Genomic DNA, 27,995 nt, shown 5'->3' with positions numbered 1-27,995 from the left:
AATAAAATTAAGTATTTACATATAACACTAAATATTTCCAAAATCAGCAAGTCCATGCTTTAGGCCTTCTTCTGCTCCCTCCCAAAGAGTTGTTTCTCCTTCCCATGGCAAACTTCTCCCTGCAAATACTTGCACTTCAGTATACTTAAAAAGGAGGTCAGTAAGATAAATCATTGCTGAAGCTATGCAAGCAAAATTAAACCAAACCTGGGAATCCTACTATATTCTCTGTTGCTGTCGCAGTTCCAAGTAGATAATGAAAATCACCTAAATACTAATTCTGGTAAAGGACTTTTGGCCTCGTACCTACTTTACAACCTCTTGATTGACAAATTAAACCTAAGGAAATTGTTAAGCTGAGAAGCCAAATTAATCCTCGCTGTATCTGTAATGGTTTTGTTGGAATTTGGGCTACCCAGTGCAGACTATATCGTATCATTTAGGATAGGCAAGCAAGTAGCGAGTAATGGGCAAGCAAGTAGAGAGTAGAGCATGAAACATGAGACATGAAGTACTATGGCACAATAAATAGAATTATGCATATATATGTCAAACATAATGTAATTTAGTGTAATTATTCTGCCAGCAGAAAGTAAGTATTCACTCAAACAAGTCAACAGAATGTGATTGTGCCGGAACAGGAGCTGCGATGGCTCTATTCAGGGCTATATGCTGTCCCCGTTAATGCTGGCTTGAGTTCCTCACACCAGAAGAGCACAGGGACAGACTAAGAGTTTGCCAAGTATTTTGTTTGGTTACCCTGAGAATGAAAAGCACTTTGGATACTCCTTTTAAAAATAATAGCATACTACTGCATCTTAATTAACTCTGTGTTCTTTAAGATAGTGGGAGTTTGTTCTTAAACATATGGAGCTAGTTCTTATTTTGGTATTAAATTAAGAGGGCTCAACCCAAAGCTCCTCAAAGATGGCAAAGTCATACGGGGCCAAATCTTACTCGCTCCTCCTCTTTTGGCAAGGAACATGGTCTCACACCAAAAGATACCCTGGCTCTCTCCTGCCCACCCCTCCAGAGGGACTGCACAGCCAAGGGTCCACAACAGGGCACAGGTCCTGCGCTCAGCCACACCGCCGCTCTGCGTGCCCCACGCGCAGGCCTCTAGCACGGTACTTTCAGCAAGTAGCTGGGCACGGGGGCCTCGGGCTCCGCAACAATGTGGTTCTTGCCACCTGCATTGGTGGCAGCTAGATGCATGACGGAAGGGGTGTGGGTGTGCTGAGGGCAATGGACTTTCTGGTTAGCTGTCAGCCTGGGGCTTTGTGGGGGTGCCTGAGTCTGCAGGCTGCGGCTGTGCACAGTAACTCCCTGCTCCCAGAGAATCTGCTCTCTGCTGCTGCCACCCAGACAGAGCTGCTGGAGAGTTTTGTCTCTTCGTTATCTATTGATTTGTCTTTTGTTTGTTTTTTAAGAAATGCTAAACTAGGATCCACTATATTTGGCAGCTGATGACGATTCTCCTACTCCTTAGGAGAGCAAAAATTTCCCAGCATTACGTAACAGCGGCTTCGCCCTCCACTTTCTTTGCCTATCAATTCAAGGTCGGTCCTGCCCTCAAAGCGCACCAGCTGCACTCCCTTCCTACCTTCCCTGCAGCAACCCAGCCAAATGCGCTTGCTCGTGCTTTTTCCCATGACGCAGGCGGGCATAGGTGGCACCAGCAGCCCAGGATACAGAGTCTCTTAAAAGTGCACGAAATGATGAAAATCACTAATCAAGGGCTGGTCTTCTGTTTTCCGCTGTAATACCTTTTTGTTGTTCATGGTCACTACTGATTCTGCTTCTTTTGCTTCTTGGTGATAAATGAGTCATTTCAGGTAAATACTTCGCTATCACTTGTGCAAATATGCTTTTTTTATTTTTGTACATATATATTTCTTCTCTTTGGGATGGCTCTTGTAATAATGCAATCAGTGTTTCACAAATGAGCTACCCAAGGCGGTCACTGAGGACACTGGATTTCAGTGACCAAAGGGATCAGCAGGTGATGAGGAAATGCTTGCTCAGCCCCTGCCGAGGAAGCTAACGGCCTCCCAGGTGGCCACGTTTTAGCACAGGTAAGGATCTCCAGATCCATTGGGAGGCAGGGAAATGCTGCTGGCTCTTCCTGTAAGAACTTTTGAGATGAAAAACATATTTGGGGCTGCATCCAGCAGGTGGCAAGCACAGCCGGTGGAATTCTGTCCGAGACGGAGCTGCTTCAGCCAGGGAAAGCTCCGGGTGCTGCTCGCCATGTGCGCATCTGCGCACGAACGCAAGGTCGCTCTGCTGAACGGCAAACTCTGCCAGTCCTTTGTCAGCTCGCTGGGTGCTGAGGCAGTGGAACTGCTCTGGACGCTATTTGTATTGCGCGGGATTATTGCCATATTCATTTTTAATGAATGGCTGCCTCGTGCAAGGATCAGTATAAGCTAAATAGAAAGCATTCTATATAATAATTAAACTATGTCTTTGAAAGACACATTCAGGTTTCAAATTTCGAGATACTAGCTTGCAATTAAGTTAACTTACACCCTTAATGCAACAGGACTTTTTTTAACATACAGCTATAGAGGTTTTAGTGAATCCTCATAGAGCCTTGTGACATACCTAAGTAGAGCTTGTTCCCATGCTGTAGCTGGAAGAATACAGGCAAAACTGAAGAAACTTGCCTTAAAATAAGTGAATGAAAGAGCAGGAAGAGGCACAAGATTCCCAGATCTGGTTGTAGTCCCATTTTTTTCTTAAAAAGTATTAAACTACAGAAATAACTTTTTTGTCATATTTTGATTTTAAATAAATTATTTTTACTTTAGGAAATTAGAATATTTGTGTATAAGTGAGAAGCTGATAATCAGAAAATACGGATAATCCAACCGCTTGTTACCTGAGACAAAGCCACACTAGATCTGTAATTTTTCAAGATTATAGATCTTGCAAAATCTCAAGGGTCATGGAACTGTCTACATGATATATGTAAAGTTTTGGAATTTTTCTCAAGTTTTGTTATATCAAACAGTATTTAACTCATTTATCTTTGAAGATACTAAATGAGTGTGAATCAAAAATAAATATTTTCTGGAGTTCATTATTTGAGGTCAAAGGACATATGAGGATATCATTAGCTGAAACTTGCTACAGTACTTACCACCTTTTCCCCTCATTTGTATGGAGAGTTTGGGCCAGACTTTTGTTCTGATTTATGCTAGTATAAATTTGAATTTGTTCCATACACGTAAAAAAAGGTTCTACAGGGAGAAAATACTCTAGGTTTAGTTTTGTATAAGTGGAGAGAAATTCCATAAGAGCCAAGAGTAAAGTTTGGTCTCAGATGTTTTGTGATGTGACTAAAAGCATTATTAGTTAAACTGTAATATAGGCATTGTCACATTTTTGCTTATCAGAATGTGAGTTCATTAAATGTCCAGGAATTTGAAAAATTGAGTGGATTTGATTAATTGGTAATTTCTCTCATTGAGTGCACTGGTTATTATACAAAAATAGTTTTCTGATCACCTCTGTCCCAGAACTCATGTTTTCAAATACAGAATTTTACTTTCAGTCACACAGAGTATGGAGTCAACCCCCTCCATAAGTGATGTTCTTCAAAGTCAGTGTGGCATACCATGAGGAAAGGTTGAGTGAACCCTATTTTTGTGTGTGTGAATATATATACACTTATTGTTTTTCAACTACTATAAAAATACCCACTGGGATATAAATGTACATTTATGAAGCAATGTTTGAAATCTATGAGTAGGAATAAAAATCTAAAAATATATTTTTTCTATATTTAATAAATAAATCTGGATCTATTGCATATATTATTATGAAAAAATTGCCATTTAAAAAATTAAAAATAGTAGCAGAAATCAGAATGAGACCAATTTCAAGGACCTTAAATTTCCATTTGAGTTTAAAACTGAGCCTCTATATATAGCATATATTTGAAAATATATTATAAATATGATGACATGAGAAAAAACCCCCAACAAAACAAGTAGTGTAGCTACATCAACTCTTTGAACAAACTTTGGAATAGCTCATGTATGTGCAAACCAGGTCCTTCATAATTCATGTAATTTAAACAAGCTTTTCCTTTAAAAAGACCTCTCAACTTTAGTTAGGAGTTTTCTGTACCCTTCTCTTGTAGTTCTGAGCAAACGGCAGGATGCTGACAGAAACTCTGACATGCCTGTCCACCATTTATCTTGCTTTCAGTAAAGAAAAATGAAAACCAAGCAGTCCTCTTCACAATGTAAATTACAAGGCCACTGCCAAATCTTTACAGTATGATTTCTCCGATATGATCTAATGTTTCTGTAATGAGCAGTAAGCTGTGATGTTCAGGACTGCAGATGAATTTTGTCATTCTTGCTGCTTCGCTCACAAGGTTGTTCAAAAACAGTATATTGCAAAACACATCACTTAGTGTGGAAAGACCCAGCAGACCTTTTTAGTGGGCAAGCGTATGTTTTCTGTTTTCTGGTGGCCGATATGAGAGGGAGCTCATTTTTGTTGTTAGGCTTGGATGTGTGCTGACATTTGGTGGAATGTATTTTATTAGCTGAAGGAAGTATTTTTTAAAGTTTTTTCCAAAAAAAACATAAAAGAAAGGATTCAAACAATTGTTAAAGTAAGCGATGCAAATGGTGAAGGGCATAGCCGTATCCACAATATCAGTGATTTTGCAGTCTGTTATTACATGTAATTGAATTAATACATCCAAAAAAGTGAACACTTGGTGAGGAATCCACGAAAAGAAGAAGAAAAACACTATTGCCACTATCATCTTAAAAATATCATCATTTCGAGTCTTATTTTTCTGAATGCGATATGCTTTCTTCAGGGTCTTCCAAATCAAGGTGTAGCTTGTCAATATGATCAGAAAAGGAATTAAAAAGCCCAGCAAATTTTTGGATAAACCTAACCCGACCCGGAGCGTTGTGTTGTTGTTGTCATACCGAAAACCGCACACTGTCATGTTCAAGTTCTCGGCAAAGAATATATTGCGGTGAATGATGACGGGCAAACTGGCCACGCCAGCGAGAAGCCAGATGGCAATGCAAGTTATTCTGGCAACAAACATGGTACGTCGAATTCGGGACTTCACGGGATGTACTATGGCCAGGTACCGGTCAATACTAAGGCTTGTGAGGAGGAACACGCTGGCGTACAGGTTGAAACTTATCCCTGCTGATGCTAACTTACACAAACAGTTGCCAAAAGGCCACTGGTACTCCATGGCCGTGTAGGCTGCCCAGAGTGGCAGAGTTATTAAAAAACACAAGTCAGCCAGTGCCAGGTTTAGAAGAAAGATGCTGGCTACTGTTTTTAATTTCATGTAGCAGTAAATGACAAGAACGACCAGGCTGTTCCCAAATATGCCTATGATAAAGATGATGCTGTAAACAGTTGGAACCATAATGTAGATGTAACTGTGCCTTCCTGAAATGGGACAGTCGACGTGGATTCTTTTAACAGTTTCATCAGTAGAGTAATTTGGAATCATCTTGATCTCTTCAGCTATAACCTAGTTTCAGGGAGAAAATATGAACTTCACACCTAGGAGGGGAAAAGAGGAAGAAAATATTATTCATGACAGGGATTTGACTTTTAAAAAGTTTCAATTAAATGTCAAGTTTTTGTGTCTAACACAACATGTCAATTTGAAAATAAGCCATCTTCGAGTGTTTTCTCAACCAATTTCTATTTTAATATAGACTTTGCAGAATAAAACAGAGGTAAGAATGTTAGGAGTTGGCTGAACATTGTTAGATTCTTTTTAATGTAAATGAAATCTAACAAACTTCTTTCAATTATCAAGGTTCCACTTTAAAATAAGACTAGTTAGGGAACATACGTCATAAAACAGAGACTCAGAATAGCAGATAACTATAAATTCAGGGGACTCTTCAGGTTATTTTCTTTCCATAAGCAGGCAATATATCTAATGAGCAAAGTTATTCAGATATCTCAGAAACTACAAATAAGCACTCTGAATACTAATTCATTCTGTAAATACAAAGTGTAATGCATTAAGAAAATAAGTGAATTCAGATAGGTACCCATTTTGATCTCTTATGTGAATCACTACATTTTTTTTCTATCCATTAAGCTTAATTCTTTGAGACAATTTTTACATCACAGAGAAAGATGAAAACACTCACAAAATCTAGTGTTCTGTTGTACTATAAATACCTCAAATATTCAGAAGTTACCTAGCTCCCCATCTGGCTTGGAACTACAGTATGTAATTACTGGTGATGAGAAAAAAATCAGAAAATCCAGATGTGCTGATTTGTTGCACATAACTGAAGAAAGAGTTTAAGAAGGGTGCAAGGGGGAACAACAATCCATATTACGTTTTCGGTTACTGACAAAATTTATGTATCCAAGAGTTTAAGTTTTAGTGTATGAAAAATATGTCTGGACTGTATTAAGGGTATGCAAATAGTGTGAAATTTCTTTACCAGGGCACCTGTTGGGTTTGCCAGGGCTTTGTGTTTTGCAAGAATGATTTCCTTAATGACTTACAGCATGTTACCTGCTTCCTAAAGTTGTAAGTGACTCTGACACGACATCTTTTCCAGAGTCTACAAACAGACAGACTTTGCTCAAAAATAGTGAATATTTAAAAAAACAAACCAAACCCAAAAACCAAAAAATAGATCGTTGTTATTGCAGAGTAGTGTTTATTGCAGTCTGAAGGATCTTGACAGCTGTCAGCCAAACCCAACTTGTGCTGCCTCGAACACAGATGAAGTGAAATATATTGTCTTTAAAAAACAAACAAACAAAACCCTTATAAACTTAAGTCACTTCTATACAGATAAATATGCACACCCTAAGGCCTTGGGCAGAACAGATGCATTCAGAAAGAAAAGGTACCTGTCATTGTAGAAATCCAGGCTATGTTGTTATGGAGGTGGTTGCTCGTTATTTGTGTTGTTCAGCACTGACATTCCTGTTAAGTGCAGAACGCTACTCTGTTAAGTGTTTGACATGCTCTTGTTGGGAGACAAATTTCAGTGTAAATGGATTGTCTTCTAATAGGGAAGTGAGGAACAGATAGGTCTCGGCAAAGCCCACGCAGGAAGTCTGAAGTGGAGCTGGGAACTGAACCCAGAACACGGGCTGCAGTCAGCATCTTGTGAGGAAGGTCACCCTTTGGCTCTCAATTTATTAGCTTTTAAAAGGCTCTGTATTTCTCTATCTTAGCTCATGTTCTATTACATGTTCGCATTAATAAGCTGATTCATTTCCATAAAGCTAGCAGGGCAACTTCAAGATTTAGGTTCTTGATAATTCTGTCAAGTTTGGAATATCTAGTTAAATGCAACTAATAAACCCTTTGTCAAGATGTGCAATGTGCCACCTCCCAGCCTCTCCAACTCATTCTGTGAATTAGTCTTGTTGCCTCAGTTGTTACAGATGCCTCAAAATGACATCAGCTATTTTTGCCCTGTTTAAGAAGTGAAAAAGTCAAGCAAATACAGCTGACATAAACAAATGTATGCCATTGATCACACGTGGCCCTGCAATACATCCTGAGCAAGACTTTCTGGCTTTCAAACTGTGCCAAATCTACAATACATGGTGTTTGGCTCTGTGGAAGGTCATGCCATCCACAGGACAGGAAGAACGACAACAAAAAGATTTCAAGATAAATCCTCTTATCTCATCCCTTGGTTGTGAAAGTGCCCAAGGAGATTTGACGATAACTGATAGGTTCTGCAACATCAAGGTCTGGCAATATTTGCTCTGTCTCAGCTACATGCTGGTGCTGCATGGTCTATTCATTATCATGGCCTTTGCTCACTTCTATACCCATGGAGATTACAGACCAGAATTTAGCAGCAAGAAACTGTAGTGAAATCTCTACTAAGAAGATCATCATTGCAAGTTAGATTTGCAGTAAAGTAGATCAGGGCCCAGTTAAGGCTGAGCAAGACCTTTCTCCATGACTAGATTAATCAGTCAGTGCTTGGCAAGCACATCCTGCTCTGTGTGTACTAACTGGCAGATTCAGGAGCCAAGACACATGTAGCTGATGGTGAATATTCCCCGTTCGCTGGGGTTGTTCCTGTCCAGCAGTAGATGCCAAGGCACCTTTCTCACGGTCACTTCATCGCACCCCTTCAGTACAGTGTGTTTCGGTGTTTAACTTCCAATTTCCCTCTTCTACCCACACGGTGGCCTGTATGTTTTCATGTCAGTAGTAGCTTTAGTTGATATAATTAATAGTGCATGTACTTTAAAGAAAGTGTAATAATGATTATATTACATTTTCAGAAATATGCTAAACTAAACAAAATCCTTGAGTTGGGAAACTTGTGTCTGACTTTCTAAGGTATTGAATTCCCTGAGCATATTTTGGAGTGCTTGTAAAGTAAAAAAGGCAGAACAATCCCCATGAAGAATCAGGAATGTGGTCGAGAAATGCTATGCTACTTCAGTGTACCTGTGTAAGACTGTAACCCTTCTGGAATTAAAGGTTTTAGTGTAACACTTAAGTCAGTGGAATTGTGCAAAGGACGTGTTTGGTATGTAGTCATTTGAAAATTATACTAAGGAACTACAATCAATCAATAAATTTATCACTATTTTCAGTAAATGAAAAGGAAGCAGAAATATGTAATGTAGTACAAGAGATACGGATCGCCATATGTGTATCTAAAAACAGTTTCAATGTTGCTGTGAGAACGAATCTCCTAACAGCCTTACATTGGAAGCCTGGTGGGGAAGGCACTGCTAACCCCAAGCTGGATTTTTTAATTTCCTGGAAATTTTGAAGCTTCAGAGCTAGCCTCAGGTAGATCTGCTGCCTTGAGGACATCTGTAACTTCAGAGCATTAGGAAAAGCTTCAACACAGGAGAAGAAAGTAATTTGTTTTGGAAGGCATGGGCCCCTAGCAGTGCTGAGTTGTGGAACAGGGCAGCTGTGGGGGTGTGAGCTCCTCACTGGCAATGACTTCTTCTCTTTTTCTGTACCGCTGTTATTCTCATTTGCCACAGTCCACCTGCTTGTCCCAGGACCACAGTTATATACATTTTATGCAAAGCAGACAATTCTACATGGGAAGTACTGCAGATTTTTTAAAAACTGTTACAGAAATAGATGGCTGGTACAGCTTTATACTGCCAGAATTCACCAGAGCAGGTTCTACCACTGGCCAATGAAATGCCAGTATTGAAATTGTGCACATTGATAATTCCATTTAAAGCATCTCAAATGATATGAGTTAACATAATAATAATTGGATCATTTTAAGGCTGATACACAAGGAGCTGCTTCTAAGAGGATTGAATTGATGCGGCTGTGATTGGTGTGGCAAGGTCAATCTGAAGTTATCTGGTGAGCAGCAAACCCCTGTTGTATGTTACTGGCCTGTCTGACCTTTTATCTTTTTTAATTACAATGATTATAATAAGTCACTGATAATGAAATGCTTCAGACTGCTCTACCAACTATTATTTACTGTTCCATTCACTGCTTCTGTTGGATGAACAGGCATCCTAATTAAACTGCCTGTGGAACAACAAGGAATGCTGAGCCCATGCAAGGTAAACAGCACTTTGCCCACTGAAAGATAAGATAGCACTGACTGGGGTTTTCTGCGAGAACATAATCAGCTATAAATAGGTAAGCAGGTGCCACAAGTCAGATTTTAAACAAAAATGTGTCTTTGATATTTGCTTTGACAAAGACTAAATAAACTCAGGCTGACTAACCCTGCCACTGTTTAGCCACCTCACCATTAGGTAATGTGAGGTTTTTTTTCTTCTGGTGGTAGGTGGATTATTTGCTTTCCTTAAAAATGAGAGGACACTTCCACATTTAAGAGGATGATGCATTCTATTTTTACATAAAATTATTGCACAGGGAGAAGAGAGGCTGAAAAATGTTTGGAACAACATGTTCCATATATTAGTAATGTTTATTTCTTTCTGGTAGCATAAGCTTTTCCTTTATCTTGAGAGTTTAATCCCCCCCTTCCTAATTTCTTCTATCTTCTTTTAATTGCTGAGAAACTAATGATACTTTCCACAGCCTTTTCTTCTTCCTAACCCCCTTTATTGTCATTGCCTTAATGAATATAATTTCTTCTACTTCATATGCCTACTTCAGTGTCTTCTCTGATTTCCTGAGCAGTAACACTGTGAAGCCATATATTTACCTTTCTCCTAGTTCTTATTTCTGCTGCTCCTTCTAATAGTCTGTATTTCCCACTCACGGCTTTCCTAAGTATTTTCAGTCCAGAGCTGAAAGGTGAATTTTGGAGGGTGAGAGAAACGCAAACACTGGCATATAAAGGCACATAATTCAAACTGTTGTGGCCCTGCAGCGTGCATAGGCCTCCTGTCGTCACTGCCACTATCTTCGACAGAGGTCAGCGCCTGACTTCATGCTAAATGACAATATATCAAAAAATTACTGAAATGGAACTGCAATAGCCAGTACAGAACTGGAACACTGTCTGAACATCAGTTCATGAGCACCAGGAACAAGAAAGCAAGCTTCAGAAGATTTGTATTAGTGACTGTCAAGCTGGCTGTTGCTTTTGCGGTTTTTGATCTGGAGGTAGTCTGAGATGAGGACAAACAGAAACTCCAGGACCTTGATTGCTGAGGGCCTGTGTATTTTCGTTTAATAGCTGTCCTCCTGGTCAGTCTCTCATGAAGCTACCGCCAGTCTATTGAAATTGCTGTTAATTTTGTGGCGTTTGCTTTTTTGAGTATTTGTCTTTTTAATTCTCTAACCTATATGTGGATTCTTTGTGCCTTCCCCTTGCAAGAGTTGAAGCTGGTCTGCTTCATTTGTGCTAGCTCTACATAGCGGGAAAATCAATGCCTGTGATCTTTCCAGGATCTGGTTCCTCTGTAACATCAAAACTCTAAATTGCTTATTACTTATTTTGCAGTAGCAGAGGACCAGCTATTGCTACCTTGCAAATGCGAACTGTTTATGTACTCTGACCTTCTCTGTAAGAACTTCTCTGTATTTATTCCCTCCAGCATACTTCAAAAGAGTCTGTCCTTCTGTACAATGGCTTCATAGTTTATTCTGAAAAGAATGAATACCTCTCTGTTTTCATAGACTACTCTCATTCATTTTCCCTTCGCTTCCTGAGTATCTTTCAACTGTACTCAGTTTCAGTCAAAAAACTTATGTGAGAAAAGGACAGATGAAAGGACTTCTTCCTCTGGGAAAAAAACAATGCTTATGGAATTACTGAACAGTGGAATTGGGGGTGTGTGTGATTTTGAGTGACTTGGGGGGGGGGGGCGAAATAAAAAGGAAAAGGGAAGTAACACAGTTAAGCATAGTCAAATTTATATTGCTTTGAAGTTTAACTCATAAACTAGAAGAGAGTAGATTTAGATTAGATATAAGGCAGAAATTCTTCACTATGAGAGTGGTGAGGTGCTGGCACAGGTTGCCCAGAGAATCTGTGGGTGCCCCCTCCCTGGGAACATTCATGGCCAGGCTGGACGGGCCTTTGAGCACCCTGGTCTGGGGGAAGGTGTCCCTGCTGATGGCAGAGGGGTTGGAACGAGATGATATGTAAGGCCACTTCCAAGCCAAACCAGCCTGTGATTCTATGCTATAATATACATTTTCACCACTAGAGGTCTGTATTTCCTATTTTAAAACAAGAGAATTGCTTTACTATTCAAGTGCCATCACTTTTCAAAATAGCCTCTTCCTTCAAGATTATTTAAGACGCAAACACAAGGCAAAATACCTATCATTGAACTTCTGCACTGCTGTAAAATATAATGTACCGAAGTAAACTATTTTAAGTTTATTTTAGTATCTATTAGCATATATCTGATTTCATTTATTCTAGTACCTTTCTGGTTTTGCTAACCTTCAGTCCAATTCCCGCACTTGTAACTCATGGAACAAGATCCCGTTTTTTTTTTTTTCAAAGACTTCTGCAGCTTAAACTGTCTAAAGTTTTTGAGACAAATTAAGAATAATATTTTTAAAGAGAGACTAAAATTATCGTTCACTTCAAAAATGCAGATGAAAAAATAGTGACACCTACTCCTAAGACTAAAAGGTTATTTTAAAACTAACTAAGCATGTTGTTAATCATACAACTCTTTTTCCAAATATCAGCCAGGGAGTATTCTTAAAAGTAACTGTAGGTAATTCTAGGTTAACTTGACTCAAACAGGTATTTTCCTTTTTGGAGGAAGTTATATTGTTGAAAATGCCACTTCAGGCCTATTTTTAATCGTTTTTTTTAAAGCGAATTAAAGGATTTTTGGAAATTGAAAGGCAACATGAGCCTATACATTTTTTGTTATCCAAATGGTGGTCTTTAGACCTCAAGTGCTGTATCTATTTAATGAATTGTAAACAATTTCACGGTTTGAAAACGTAAGCATATTTAAGACTTTGTGGCTCCCCCCCTCAGTGAATACACTTGGGTTTGGGATTACCCCTTTGGACAGTGTCAGTGCATGATGATGTTACTCAATTTCAAATTATTTATTTAAGTAGTTTTCAATGCTAGTAAGGGCAAACAGCTTTCAAACCAGATAGAGAAGAAAGGTTGTTAGTGTTATGGGGACACTTCTTTTATTGAAACTAGTAGATGAGTAAAGTAGAACCAAAAAATCGGTATTAACTATATTGTGCCAGATAATTAGAAATATCTTGTCCTATATTTACGTCAAATGGGTTATACAGTTTCAGTGTATATGCACTTAAGGGATGTTTGGGTACAAGCATATGAGGTTTGTATCTCGAAGCTGCTAAAAATAGACACATTTAGAGAATAGAAGTGATATCTACAGATAGATAACTAGCAAGCAGTTGGCTAGATTTAAAACACAGAACAGAGAGAACTAATCTCTCATTTGCACACTCAACGACTTTGTGTTAGAAATGGATGTGACAAAAATTGGCATAAGTGAAAAGCCACCTCTAAAACACTAATTTATGGGGCTGTGGAGTGATGAATAAAACCTTCCAAGTACTTTTTTGGGACATTAAATGCTTAATAACAGTACAATGTAATTTGTGACAAATTTTCTGCATGCTTTAACTGCCTACAGTGTAATCGTGTCACAGTTATAATTCTAGCAGTTTGAGCAGCAGTGAAAGTTTGGACTATTTTTTGCATATACTCTTGTTGTACTTACAGAGTCCAGAAACATTGGAAATATTTCTTCATGCTCTTTGGCCAAAGTTAACTCTACCAATTCCCTCCTCGTGCATGTTTTTTTTTTTTTTCCCAGAAGTTGGGAAATCCTGGTGTACGTATTTTTATAAAATTTTACTTGCAGAGGTTGGTGCCAAGGAATGATTGCTCAACTTCACTTGAGTTTCTCAACCTCACTAGAACTTAGTGGTTTAGCGAATGCTAACATAGCAATGATTAGGGGTTTTTTTTTGTACAAAAGTTTGTTGACTGATTGATCCACAGAGCACTCATTACAGTTAGCCAAAAGTCTTTCAGTTGCGAGTAAGTTTCAATATTTTAGTTTACAGGTTTCATTTTTCAGATTCTCTAGGTTTAGGTTTAAAAGTAAACATTGTTTACTGGGAGCTTTCCTCTATACAGTCCTCATTTTGTTTTCTCTGCTGCTAAGGGGAGGAAAAACATTCTTGGGTTCAGTAAATGTAGAACTGGACTCCAAAACACTGAAGAATTAACCATTCTCAACATGCAGTGTGTTTATCTAATCTCTTGGGGAAGATCAGCAAGGTGGCGGTTTTAGAGATCCCTGCTTCTGGCTTGACAGTGTACCTGATACTCCAGATATCTTTGATACTTCCACATAATTTTCTGGTCTACTTCTTTCATGTTAATCCATCAGAGCAATCACTGTTTGCTTTCTTTGACCAAGGTTGCATGAATGTATTGCAAACTCTCTGGTGTTTATTATGTCTTATGCATTATAGATCCTCAAGAGATGTAAATACAAAATTATCTGCACAGCAGTAACTTAAAACTGAAAAGATAATAACGTAAAATATATTTCTAGCTTAATACTTCCAGTTCAGTACTTATGAAACTAAACATCAAAATGCTGAGCTTCAGAAAAGATGATGTCTGAAAGGTGAATCTCCATGTGATATCCCCTTGTCCCAGTCATCTCAGTTGCTCTGTCTTGACAGGAATGGAGATCATCTTTTCCTTATCTACTTTATTAAACCTACAGCTGAATTAGTTTTAAAAGATAAAAAATTGTTATAGTAGGAGGCAGTCGCTCTTCTTGTTTATACCACAGCGTAAAGAATTGTCTCTTTTTCTAAAAGAGGCTGAAGATACTTAGACATATAAAGACTTCAAAATGAGGGCATTAATTACCATCATCAATCCAGCATGGATTTTTGCACCTCTGTTGTAGCCATTAGCTTTACCAAAAAGGAAGACTGGCACCCTCCTCGGAGATAAAAATAATCATTAGCAGGCTAACCTAAAGTCTGCTTATCGGGCATGTGTCATCTCCTCACATTGCTAACAATGCCATTTACTGCACATTAGATGCCAAGAAACAAAAAATAAATCTACTTCACATCAAGGTAGGACTAGAATTTCTAGGGTTTTCAGCACTGACATGAAAAGATTTTTGAAGGGCAACACAACGTAAGGTACTATTTTATTATGAATATACAGCTTACTGCACATTCATAACATCAGATTTGATGCCTGGTTGTGCTGTATCTTTAGGGTATTTGGAAGTAGTTAACAAGAATTAAGCCATCAAGTCCCAGAACGAATAAAAATGAGATTAGTTTGAGCTGTGAAAGGTTACATGCTGCACGGTTACTTTCTCTGAGTGATAGTAAACGAATGGATTAACACATTTCCTTTATTGCAGCTGGAATTGCCTATATAAAATATAGTGTGCCCCATGTGATCATTTTTAATAAAAGACAGAAATCAAATTCAGGTTTGTTAAGTGCGAGTGAAATCATTTGATGAATTTCAAGTTTCTATTCTGGTAGCTTAGTTCCATGAAGCAAGAAGTTTTAAAGTATTCTTTTCTAAATTACACAGCGGTGCACATCCTACACAAATGTAGCTTCTGGATACCGAACCACACACCTGAAATTTCTGTTGGTACCATTATTTTCATACGGAATGAATCATAAGCTTTGTGAACTCCTCCAACCCGAGGAGTAAGGGAATTTATAGCAATTCTGGGCTTGATCCAGATCTGTATTTCAGCCTTATATTAAAAAGGCTGTGGAGAGACAAGAGATAAAAAAAGCTTACCGAAATAAAAAGCACTGCTGAAAGCCCTTATCATGCCCTCTTTTAACAGAACAGAGATCAGATACAACGTGTGAGGTATCTTACCTCCTTTCAGATTGTATATAAAATCACAATTTGACTTACTGGATATTTCACACAGCTATTAATCTGTCTTTAAGGTTATGCAGTCTTCTTCACTGATGCTTGTGGGTGCCTCCGTAAGTATACAAAAACAGCAGTAACAACAACTGGTTTTCCTTCCCAGCTTTTAGGAGAAATACTGTGTTATATTACTGTGATTTCAAGCACACAGAGCTTATTAAGGGGACACAACACATTTTTCTGTGCTGTTTTGAGTATCATTGGTCTCTGGTCATTATTATTTCTTGCTGGAGTGAATGTCTTTGTGCATCCATACCTGAAACAGTTCTTAGTTTCACTGTCCAGATCTTCTCAGTATTAGTCAACGGTTTCAGTGGTCCAGCAGAAGATAGTTATCACCTGGAGAATGGCCTTTTGGGGGGAATAAAAGCCACTTCCACAAACTGCTATGAATGCCAGATAGAGCCTTTCTCTTCTACTGCTCTTCAAGGAAGAGACAACGTTCTGAGCAGCATAAAGAGACATCTAGGCAATTAGTTTGTTGCTTTCCTGGTTCTTAACAATATCTGAATTTATGAATACAGTAGTTTCGGGTCTAGATGCAACTTGGAGGTCCCAACTGTACCAAGAACTGCTGAGGCCAGAACTGGCTCTGACAGGAATAGTACTTGCATGTAAAGATCCTTTATAGAACTGAGCATCTTTAGGTTTTTATGCCCATTTTGAAATTCAAAAATACTGAAAAGGTGTCAATATGATTATCAAGCTGAGATCGTTTCCAGTGCTCAACAACAGGCAAATTTTCTGGATTTCTCTTCTTACTGGCATGATCTCATTCTGTGGTTAAACCAGCTGACTTATCCGTACTTCAGCCACTTGCTCTTTCTCTAGTGTCACTGAGGCATGAAGCAGCTTGCCTTGTAGCAATGCTGGGGCTAGTCTTTTGATGGTGTTCCACAGTGTTCCCACTGCGAACTTTTTATCTTTACAACTTCTTGAAAACAGAAGTGGAGTCTACAAGTATCAAAGATCCTGTAGCAGAAATGACATATTTCTGTTATCTAAAATATCAGAACAGATGATGCTTTAGAGTGCTGCTGCAAAAGGCACAGACCCTTTTAAGAAGGAAGGTGCTTTTGCTAACTTAGAAAAGCATGTAGTTATCACGTGCTTTTACCACGCAGATTTTACAAAGCTCCTGAAACTCAGCTGAACTTTGGGAAACCTACCCCCACTGAAGGGGATGATGCAACTCCCAGTGTGGTCACTATAGACAAGGCCAGGCAAATGCTGGAAATCTCTCCTGTAAATTGTTGCTCTTTTGGTGTTGTGTGTGAATAGCAACTCTTCAAAGGAGCACAATATTAAGGGCATGGGCAACATGGAAGATGCAGACAGAAACATTTTGGAGGGGCAAAGAAAAGAAGGCTGAGCTTTGCTAAGCAGTCCAAACACAAAGGTTTTAATGAACCAGATGCACCAGTGTTGGCATGAAAGGAAGAGTTAGCCCCTCTTTTGTTAAAACACACAATGAAAAATCACAGCATATGGAAATTATTTTTATACAGCAAAAAAGAGTGAGAGGTTAGTAACCCTAGGAGTGCTACATAAATTTTTCTTTTGGGAGTTGAATGAAATCTTTGCCTCTCCAGAGGTTATTATTTGCATTCTGGGATTTATCATTCGATAATCACAGTTATGGTGTAAGTAATGTTTTGGGACCTTGAGAGTAACAGCCACTCACGTAGACTATGGCTTGTAGAACTGAGCCCCAAAGTATTAGTGTCTCATGGGGATTCCTTGCTCAGACTGTTACTTTGTCACTGACTCCAGGACATGAGAGGACATGTGTACGTATTAGCTCTTCCTCACAATTTTTGCAGCATATAAAACTCTAACGTGTTGTTGTATTTTAATTTCAAGCCTCAAATATCAGAAATGTGTATCACTTAACATGGCTGTTGGTCAGAGCAATTTCTCCAATACAGATTCTTCTTGCACAGGGATGTGGTGCTACTCCCACAGGCAGCTGTGAGGACGGAACAGGTACACAGTTCACTTCTCTAGACTCCCCTGCCTCCCATGATGAAGACTCTCCACACTTTCATCTTTTGTTAACTGAGATGAGCCAATGACAAAGGTAAATGGTTCTATCTTTTAGTTTATTAGGGGTAGCTGTACTGCAACATAATGTCTGTGAAATGAAACATACTGTGTCATGAAACCTGGGCCTCTTCTGCTTTTTGGTCCAGGTAGAAAAAAAGATGGTAAAGTATAAAATGTCTCTCAAATTCTGTTAAGAATGTTAAAATAACATGTTATTAAAGGATGGAAAATAAGTATAATAGGGAGGAAATAGGGAGGCAGATCAAAAAAAAAAAAAAAAAAAAAAACAGTATAGCCAGATAAGGACTGGATGTAAGAAGGGTGTTACTATCTACTCTGGGAAAGTCCAGATACTGAGTGAGGTCCCTAAGTATATGCTTACCAGCCTCTGGGCATAAACAGGTAAAACGTAAATAAGTTTCAGCTCTTGGTTATATTAGTGGTCGCTGATAATTTAGCAGAAAATGGGATTTCATTCATCTAAATTAGAAATGATAACGTTCTGAAATGGTTAATGCATGAATGACATGCCCACAGCAATTTGCCATCACTGTCAGAATCTTCTCTGTCGCTGGCAGAGATCACAATAGAAAATGGAATGGAAAGGCCAAAGCTGCAATTGTTTCCTCATGAACCAAATCACCTACTACTGGAAGAGAAGAATTTTTCTGAATCCAGGTGCAAGTTCTTTGGCCTTTTTATGTTTTGCAGCTTTACTGTGAAAGACAACTCAATCAGTGGTGTTACTAGTATAAAACTACTATAAGTGGTTTTAATTAGGTTTCTGTTGCTTCTTCTAGGCAAAGACATTTGTGGGAAGAAGGGTAGGTGACACAGCTAATAACGTTGTAGACAAAGATGGGAGGTGATAGGACTTGTTTGTGGAATTTCAAGTAAGTCCAAATAGAGGCTTCCTTGCTTTGTCCTGGTAGTTCAGTTTATCCAGAGACCACAATGTCATTTGAGTACTCTCCCACAGTCATGTTACTCTTCTGCTAAGCCAGAAGATGCAGAGGCAAAAATTAACATTATGTATGCACCTTAAGCTCCCAAACAACCTTCCTTAGTTAAATAACATGATGAGCAATGAACTCTGCAAGAGAACATTACTTGTACTTTTCTGGTACAAGGAACTGCCTTTCTGTACTTTCTTGTAAAACAGTAAGAAAGGTGCTACAAGAGAGCTTACATACACAGATTTGCTCCAAATCGTGCAGCAAATCAGTAACATTCTGACATGCACGGAAACATTCTGATGTGTGGGAAGCCTTACCTATACACTAATCCTCAAAAGGACATTTTCCTGCCATAAAGCTAAATCATCAGGGTGGAATCGTCATGCACCCAAGCACTGTACAGGCTTAACATGCAGTCCCTTCTGCAGGATGTGCTTTATTTTCACTCCCCTCCTCCTACCCACCCCTGCAAAAACAGAAGGCAAGTGTAAATTAATGAATCACAAGCTTTAGAAATGCATTGTGCAGAGCAATACAGTTATCTTCATCTGCAAGAACAGCTCATCTGTCCAAGAGTGGGAGAGAAAAGAAACACTTAAAATTGTCTGCTTCTACTCCAGAAACAGAGACCTCTGTCAAACAGAGGTGTTCTGCTTTCTAATCTAATGGAAATCAGACGAGCTGGCTGAGAGCAGTTCGTGCTGCACATTGTTATCTAAAAAGACATTCCCTCTCTAAAAACCTCTAACAAATCACATCCCTGTTTCTTGCCTATCATCAATGTGGTTAAAGTGACTGATAGATGCTATTGCTTTGAGTAACGAAAACATTAACAAGCACACATGGAGTTGCAGCATGTCTATGTCTGTGTGGACACAGACATACCAGTATCACTAAAGGAACTGTCATGTTAACTAAACCAACTAACTTGGAAGTTCTATCACTACACTTCCAATACCACGGCTAGTGATTTCCATGTAGCTACCCATTAGTCAAAGTGGTCTGACTCTGGGGAAAACAAACCTTACGCTGAACATTTTTTTCTTTTGACTCCATGCTGAAAAATAAATGTTTGTCTTACTGGAGAAGCGAAAGCAAATGTATTGTGGATTTCTGTGCAATAAAATGAACATTACATTTCAACACCTTCATTTAGTGGAAGCTTTGTCTTCCATGTGTCATAATTCAGCAATACATAATAGGATTTGGTTCACTGTGTCTGATTGAGACAGTTGATTACTTTTATATAATTAATTTAGATATCCTTACACTGGAAAAATATCACACAACGGCAATAGCCTCAGAAAAGACTTTTCTTCCTTAAATGAGAATGTTAGGAACAGCCTGGAGGGAAAACTTAAAAGATTAAAAGCAAAGGATCAGCATGGAGGCTTCTTAATGAATACCTCATTAGGGTCAGAAAAAGGGAACCAAAGGCAGAAAGGAAAGAAAACAGTATGAGTAACTGGTAAAGTACAAGAGTTTATTCAGACCAAAAAAAAAAAAAAAAAAAATCTTTTAAAATGGTAATACAGCTAAGCCCAAGAGAAGTTAGTATCATTGTAACTGTTAGTAAGTATAACATGGAAAACAGAGAGGCCCAATTGTGCTTTCACTGGCACAAAACTCCTCTTAAGGCCAGATTGTTATGAAGACTAGAAGAATATTTGAGTAGCCAAATATGAAGACAAGCAATGTATCTGTGATTTTCATACAAGTCATTTGGACTAGTGAGGTGCTAAGGGATTAATCAACGAGAATGAAAGGTCAAATGCAGACACCTTACTCCATGTCAGTGTGAAAGGTATTATCACCCACGACAAAAACAAGATACTGTGATCCTTAGTGCTCTGTCTGGAAGGCAGTACACTTAATAGAATGATACAAAAATAGATGTTCTGCCAAATTTGTACAGCTTGTTTCCTGTTTTTTTCAAAGTAAAATTTATTGCTCTGTTTTGAAAACAAAATTCATTAGTGAGCTCTCATTACTGTCCCAGCTCTGAGATGTTCTTTGTGGGTACTGAGGACCAGCACCAGAGGTAGCAAAACAAAGGCGGCTGTTGCAGCCAGAATGCAAGCTAAGCTCTGATGCTGTGAATCAGTGCATCCTCAGTGAAGTCCAGTCTTGGTTCTCAAGCAAACATAACTGCACAGATGCCCAGAAAGGGTAGTGCTGCGCACTCCAAAAGGTGCCACGTGAGCTTTACTTCAGTGCTTGGAAAACTACCAATCAAGCTGAGCAAATGCTTGAATGTGTGGCTCTCTTGTACTGACATGGATTTTTTAATGTTATGTTTAAGAACATGAACAGCATCACAAAATGTATTTGAAGGCAAAATATTTTTGAACCCTTTTCCCTTCAAAGTGCTTTTTAGGAAACACATGGGTAAAGAAATATGTTTTATCTGAAATAAAGCCTGATTTGAGAAAAATAAAACCTGTAATTGTTGTCTTCTGGTAAGCTGCTAATAACAAAACAAAGCCAAGAAGAAAACAATCAAGACAAAAATCTAACAGCGGAGCTAGAGTCTCACTCTGACAGCACATGTTGATTCCTGCCCTATGCTTTCCATTTCTGATTGTTCTACATTAAGTAAAGAACCTGAGGGGGGGAAATCCTGAGCAACTTCAGTGGTAGCAGAATACCTCTTGGGCTCAATATACCTCGGGGCGGGGGGGAAGGAAAATTGTATAAACTTTTAGGCTTGGGGAATGAGGGGAGAAAGGAGGAAATATGAAAACCAATGGGAGTTTATAAAGAAGAGGATGAAAAGGTGGCATACATTCGATAGCCTTGGATTGGGAGGGGCATGCACAGTTCTTCAATAAACAAGTTCAGGCTTCATCTTTGCACATTATGTGCTGCCTGCTTCACGCAAAGGGTCTGGCCAGGCTGTGCTGATGCTAAAGCAGGGTCAAATGGAGAATAACTGCCAAGAGAACAGTTTTAGGGAAGTCAGCTAGTGCGTTTTTCTCAGTTGTGTAAGCCCCCCAGCATAAAACTACAGCTGTTCAGTGGTTTCTGGAATGTTTTACTATTTGCACGGGTCCCTCTGAGCTGGAAACGCTGAGGCACAGTACTCCCATTCAGTGTATGCCTCTCAATTTTCAGAAAACTGAGGGGACTCAGGAATGCTGTTTTATTTTCTATTTCTGTTCCTATACTTCATCTACTGATTATTAGATTCCAATAGCCAATGATCTACCAGTAATTGACAAACTTGTATGACCTAGAAGTAAAGAAAGGAATAGGTGAATTAGCTGAAATTAGGCATTTGGTTAAATGATTCTTTGTTCTGGCCGTAACTCTAATTATAGCTTTCAACCCAAACAGTGAAATACTGTCTAAATATTGACCTCGCCCAAATTCAGTACCAGTTTCTTTAGATATTGCCAGTTACCTTTTGCTGTAGCCTGCTTTTTGTCTTGTCTTCTTCAATCATACCACTCACTGATGCATTGCCATTCTGATCTCACTTTCCTGCTGTGAGGTCGTCTTCAGTTATTTCCCATTTTCTGTGCCTATAAGAGAAACGCTACTCAACTACAATAAAAGGAGATAAACACCACAAATAGTAACCAAGCATTCTAGCTAGCGTTGCTATATATCAAATACCAGGACAGTTTTGCTATCAAACAAAAACCAAATGGAATGAAAATTGTAAAAGACACCTGACAGCCCAAAATCTCTAGTTCTTTCAGATGATGGTGCAGCAGAGAATACTAACATGTCATTTGGAGCATGATATTTTCCTACCCTTAGCTACAATTCACTTGAAAGCTCAAAGTAATTTTAGTATAATCCATCATTTATCTGAAAAGAAGGCCATATATGATTAGACCAGCCACTCTATTTCATACGTGCTTTGTCTCAAACAATCACAGCTGTTAGGACTTACAGTCAAGATAAATTCTTTACAGTTGTTTGTTACAGCTGAGGTAAAAAAAAAATAATCAAGTATCATAACTCCCCCTGTCTGTCAGATTTGTTAAATTCTCTAAAATGTTCAGAAAATGACACAGATTCTTCTAGAGTACATATGTCAAATTGGGTTTTTTTGGCAAAGCATAAGTTTTAGAAGATGGTACAGAACATGGTATGACTGCTCCGAGTGCAATGACTGTCTGTTGGTGAAAGTGATCTTAAGGGACAAGTTTGTTGATGGAAAAGCAACTAAAAGAAATACTGTTGTCAGCAAAAGCTTACTGGCTTGCTTTTCACTGCAGGGTTTTTAGGATCAGAAGGAGGAGACAGAAAATGGTACCGTGATTAGTAACTTTCTGTGCAATAGCAGCTGTAGATAGGGAAACAGCTTTGCTGGAGCCTCTCTGATCTTCAGGCTGCAGCGTCTGGGCCTCATGCATGAGGTTTATACAACTTTGAGCTCTAAGAGTAAATTATGTTGCCACCTACTCCAAACTCTCCAATGTATCTGAACTCACCTTGTGTATACGTGCCAAAATTTTAACTTTGCATAAAATTTTAACTCCAGAACTGCTTTCTAATTCACCTGGAAAATAGCATCACACTTCTAGAGCAGAACCTGTATGCATTATGTCTTGGTAAGTAGCTGGGGTTCAGTTCTCAGCAATAGCAACCTATTATTCCTGTTAGCATGGTGGAAACTAACCTACAACAGTGAAAAGAAAAAATTTGTCTTCCCTCTATTTTTTCCTCCCTTCATAAGTAATCCACATATTCCATTTTGCCTTCAGAATTCCACAAGATTTCTAAAAAATTTCTTTGTGATGCTCTGCAATTTTTCTCTTACTGAGGTTCTCAAACCTGATCCTAACATTGCAGAGGCTCACTTCTCAAAAATACCATAGTCTCCCTTAAGATGAAGTGTCCAAAAATCAGAACTGCTATCCAAAATATTGCAAAATTGTTAATTAATATTTGAGAGGAACACATGGTAGAACACAACATCTGCATCACTGCACTTTCTGCTGGATTTGTTGCACAACTGAGAGCATGAGGCACAAGTATCAGCAGTAAACTAAACAAGGATTAAAAACTGAAACAGGATTACCCAAAGGCTAGAGATTTAGCTACACATGCAACAGAGCCTACATACAGGCAGACCACTGTGGGCCTGTAGTGGCCAGGCTATACCTTGACCTAGTCCTTCCAGCTGTAAACTCTGACCAAGCTTGCAACCCTGACAGGACTCTAAGACTGTATTTCTCTTTCTGGAGAGAGATGATGGTTTAAAATCAATGGATCTAACAATTTGCAAGGGGTCCGATGTGCAATTACTCTTTAACTAGCATTGCAATCTAGATGAACTGTGAAGCTAGTGTTCATTTCAATTCCTTTTGTCTTCTCTGTCATTTGCTGGGATGGGTCTGAGCCTATTCCCCGTCAAATCAGCAGTCTCTCTCACTCAGTCTGCACCATTTCACTTAACTGCCCAAGTGCCCTTCATTATAGCTAAGGAAACAACTGCGATGGTTTTGTTTAAACTTTCAGACCTCTCTTCGCTGTTAGTGCTCTGGGTTCTGGAGGAGATATGTTGCTGGGTTGCCAGTATTCCTGTCACAAATAGGTGAGGGCTTTACTTTGCTTTGCTGCCCACCCCCCTTCTCCTGACTTAGCCATTTGGCCACTTTCTCTGGCATATCTAATATACTGCCCAAGTAGATGTATTCATATGCCAATGAATCTTGATAACTCGTTTCCCCATCTCAGGTTTAGGTACAACACATCCAAATTTAATTTTAGTCTATTCCTCATCTCATTGAGGCGTCTCCTGGAAGATAACCATTAAATTGTGCTAAAAAAAGCACAAGATTAACCATGTAGTGTGAGTCAGACATAGTATTTGATTAAAATAATGCATAAATATCCACGTTTTCTATCCAACTCAAGACTGAACATGGTACTCTATGAACAGAAAGGCAGACTTGAAGTGTGGGGAACAGATAACACGTCAGCCATTCAGAAACAACCAGATGCTTCTCACAATGTGATCAGATGCCCTAAATTCGGGCAGTGATACCCACAGGAGAGATTATGAATACTCCTGATGACACTAGTAGCTTCTGGACCTCAAGAAGGTGCAGAGAAAACAAAGAGGTAGTGAGCAAATGAGAGTAATTTGTGACTGCTTAAAACATTTCCAAGTAATACTATACTTTTGCATAAACAAGAGTTTAACTAGGACAGTGTAATGAGAGTTTGTAGTTTATGTCACTTTAAATTACCATATTAATTACTGGAGCTCTAGTAAGGAACCATAGGCTGTGCCAGAGAAAAGGACTACCTAAATGTATTCGTTCACAGAGGGTACAATTACCACAGTGCAGAAAACCTAGGCGTGTAGGAAAACATAGTGACTGCCCATTATCTGAAATAAAATTTTTGATGAGAATTAACTCTGGCACGCACCTCTATGTCTGCAAATACAGTCCATATGTTTCAAGGGAATTATTCTCTAGAATACACTTTCTAAAGTGTAAATAAATCACCATGTTTACATTCTGCATCTGCCTCTTTTTACAGTACTACCAATAGCAAAAAGAAATGAGATACATTTTCAGATATTTAATACAACTAAAGCTAGTATTATTCATTCAGTGGGTAACACAAATACAAATCATGCCTCTTCTTGTTCTAAGGTGACTGTAAAAAGCAGGTTGTGGAGTTGTGACATTTTACACTGAAAGGCAGCACACCCTGCAGTGCTGTTGACACTGGCGTTTCAGGCTGGTATTCGCTGCCTTTTAAACCCGTAACTTCTAGTCGCAGTTCGCACACGCTGCCCAACCCAAGCAAGGTACTGTTCCCAAGCGGGCAGGCAGGACACCTCACACTATCAGAAATGGGCCCACTTCTGCCCTCCTCCAGTGTAAAAATTACCTCTTTTTCTACCTACTACCTTGACAAAAGTAAGGGCAGAATGAAACCAACTATATTAAAATTTAATGATAAATGTGACTTCCCTCTCCTAATCATACAGGACCACTTTGCTTTCTCAGTTTAGCAATACAAACTAGGAAGGACTCCATAGTTGCAACTGATTTTTCTCTGCTATGTAGTTCAAGTTGCAGAGAGGAAACATGTACAGAAACACTACATTCCTGCTGGAAAGGCACATAGTTAACATTTTGAATACGTCAGCACAAGCTTAATTTGTAGGCACTTCATATTTTTGAAAGATGTCATAATTTAAAAGATTATGGTGGCAACGAGCGGAATGGACTGCCATAGTGAGGCGTGCGAAACATTCATCTGACATTAACACAGAGCTAAAAGAGCCCTTCTACATCACCACGGTAATTACCTGCTTCGGGCCATACTTGATCTTCCTATTCTGGAAAAAGTCTAATCATGTTAGCGCTGTGGGTTCAGGCAAGTGAAAAGAGAAGACGCCACCCTTGCCTCCCAAAAACAAAACCCAACCAGAGAAACCATCCCCAAAATCCCTCTTTCACCTCATCCCTTTTTGAGGCATTTAATTTTACTGAGGCCATATAGCAGCCCGTCCCACGCTATGCAACACAACGCAATCGACTCAAGCACTGCTACTCATGGAAGGGATGCAAATTTACAGCCAGCTGTAGCCTGCTCTGGGACAGAATCCTGCTGCCATTCACTGCCACACATCTCATCTGTACCAGTGGGTTCGCAAAGATACAGAATGGGCACAACTGGGTCCTGCACATTTACTGCTTGCACATGCTGTGATCTGACTGACTTACCTAACCACCGACACGCGAGTTGATTTGCTCAGAAGAATACAGTGCTTGTGTCCCTGTAAATACGTGATCGCATTTTTAGTGTTCTGGTGTGTGGAGAGTGGGAAGACACCAAACATGACACAGGATTTCACCTGAACATGTTGAAGAACTATAGTCCAGTTTCATTTCTGAGCGCCCAAGCTAAGTTTAGGAGCTGACCGATGGAGAAGGGGAAAAAAAAATAAAAAAAGAAAGCATTTTTAACTTTTACTAACTAAAATTTAATCTCGACTTGCAGTTCACTTCAATTTTTCTTTTCTGTAGAAAAGGGCCAAGTCTGGTTACGGAGCACGCACGCTACAGAACTTTGACAAAACCAACAGGAGTTGCTAACTGGTGTAAGGTGTTTGCACAAAGTTTAAAAAATAATCAGCGTCACTTTTAGTGATTTTTTTAAATGAATTTGTACCCTGGGCTCAGCACAGCAGCAGCAACCCCAGGCGCTCACCTGCCCCCGGCCCGGGGCAGAGCCCGGGCGCTGAGCAGCGTCACTCGCTGCTGCGGGCGCCGCGCCGCCACCCCGCGGACAGGGCGGGGGCCTGGGGGACACTCGCCTGTCCCAAGACCGGCGTGCGGCCCGGGCTCGGCCCCGGGGGGCTCAGACCCGCGCTGCGCCCGGACCCGAGCTGTCCGCTGCCAACTCCACCCGCACCGAGCCGCGGCTCGGCAGGAGGCCGCCTCCGAGCCGCGGGCGCTCTCCCTCCCCCGCGGCCCGGCAGCGCGTTCCCGAGGGGTCGGTGAGGGGCGGCCGGCCGGGCTCCAGCGGCAGGGCCCGCCCCGCGCCCGCGGCGGGACGCGCCTTACCTGGCTCCGCGGCGGGCCGGCCTGGGGCGGGCGGCTCAGCCCCGGCGCCGCTGGCACCGCACCATGCTCGGCTGGGCTGGGCTCCGAGCGCTCTCCCTGCCCGGCCGCACCGCTCCTCCCGCGCCGCGCCGCGGCCCCTCGGTTTATAGCGAGGGGCGTTGCAGACGGCGCGGCTCGCTCGCCGCCTCTCCCCACCCTCCTCCCGGGCCGGACCCCTCTGACCCGTCTCCCTCCCGCCTCCCCGCTTCCCTCCGCACTCCCCCGGCGGGGGGGTAACCGAGGCCGCTGTCTGCCGGTGCGGGGCACCGCAGGGCAGAGCCGGCGACTTGGGCGGGGGCTGCCTGGGCGCGGCCGCCTGCCCCGTCCTGCTGCCTGCAGCTCCCTGGGGCGGGGGTCGCGGGCGGCGGGCGGACGCTCGCGGTGTCCCTGGGGATCCCCCCGGCCGCCTGTGAGCGCAACCGAACCGTTCAGATCGTTGCTAGTGAAACTGCGGTCTGCTGAAAGTTGCCGTAATAGATCTGTCAAACTTTATTCTCTGGGAGTAGAGGGGGGGAAGCAGCAGGAATGTTGAAGCCCCTCGGGGATAGGTGTCCTCGGAGTTACAGGCTTCGCGTCGCTGCTGGCTGACACAGAAAGCAGGACTTTGAGGGGCTGGTTGGTTGTTTCTCTCTGTTCTTAATCTGGACCTGGTAAACAGGACAGGGAGCGGCTTTTCAGGTAGGAGTTCTGAGATTGCCGTGCTCATCACGAGCAGGATTTCAGAAGTTCTGTTTTTATTTCGCGGTGATCTGACCACAGCTATGGACAGAGCTAACGCTTCCAGTGGGAACTGCACAACTGCAGGCTGCCTTCCAATCTTCTTATACACCTACTGTGTTTCTGAAGGCTCGCTTCAGGAAGGCATCGTGACCTAGGACAGTCATACCTTTCAAGGGTTGGTACTCTAACTTGATTGTGGCGAAGAGCAATTAGGATGTACTTGGTGATAGGTGCAGGCAAATGAAGAGGAAACATTTGGATTCTGCAGCAATAACAACTTTAGCTGGAATAATAATTGCTTT

At 40.5% G+C, this 27,995-nt stretch overlaps 1 protein-coding gene across 2 annotated transcripts in view; it reads right to left on the bottom strand.

The window, feature by feature from the left end:
- The window catches only part of AGTR1 (angiotensin II receptor type 1), a 30,549-nt gene extending 3,512 nt beyond the window's left edge, over positions 1-27,037 (bottom strand). The window contains exons 1-3 of one of the 2 annotated variants that reach the window (XR_012763641.1): positions 26,935-27,037; positions 21,789-21,909; positions 1,604-5,562 (exon numbers count right to left, since the gene is read on the bottom strand). Coding sequence is in view for 1 of the 2 variants with exons in the window: in XM_075418026.1 (XP_075274141.1) it covers positions 4,454-5,509 (1,056 nt within the window). In the remaining variant the exon portion in view is untranslated. Of the gene's footprint in view, positions 5,563-21,788; positions 21,910-26,934 lie in introns of both variants that reach the window. The other variant, XM_075418026.1, reaches the window with a different exon arrangement.
- Positions 27,038-27,995: the final 958 nt, after the last annotated feature.

This window comes from Opisthocomus hoazin, chromosome 4 (assembly GCF_030867145.1).
Source record: "Opisthocomus hoazin isolate bOpiHoa1 chromosome 4, bOpiHoa1.hap1, whole genome shotgun sequence".
Taxonomy (NCBI): domain Eukaryota; kingdom Metazoa; phylum Chordata; class Aves; order Opisthocomiformes; family Opisthocomidae; genus Opisthocomus; species Opisthocomus hoazin.
Note: the sequence above shows the minus strand (reverse complement) of the source record. Positions and strands in the feature narration are given on the sequence as shown.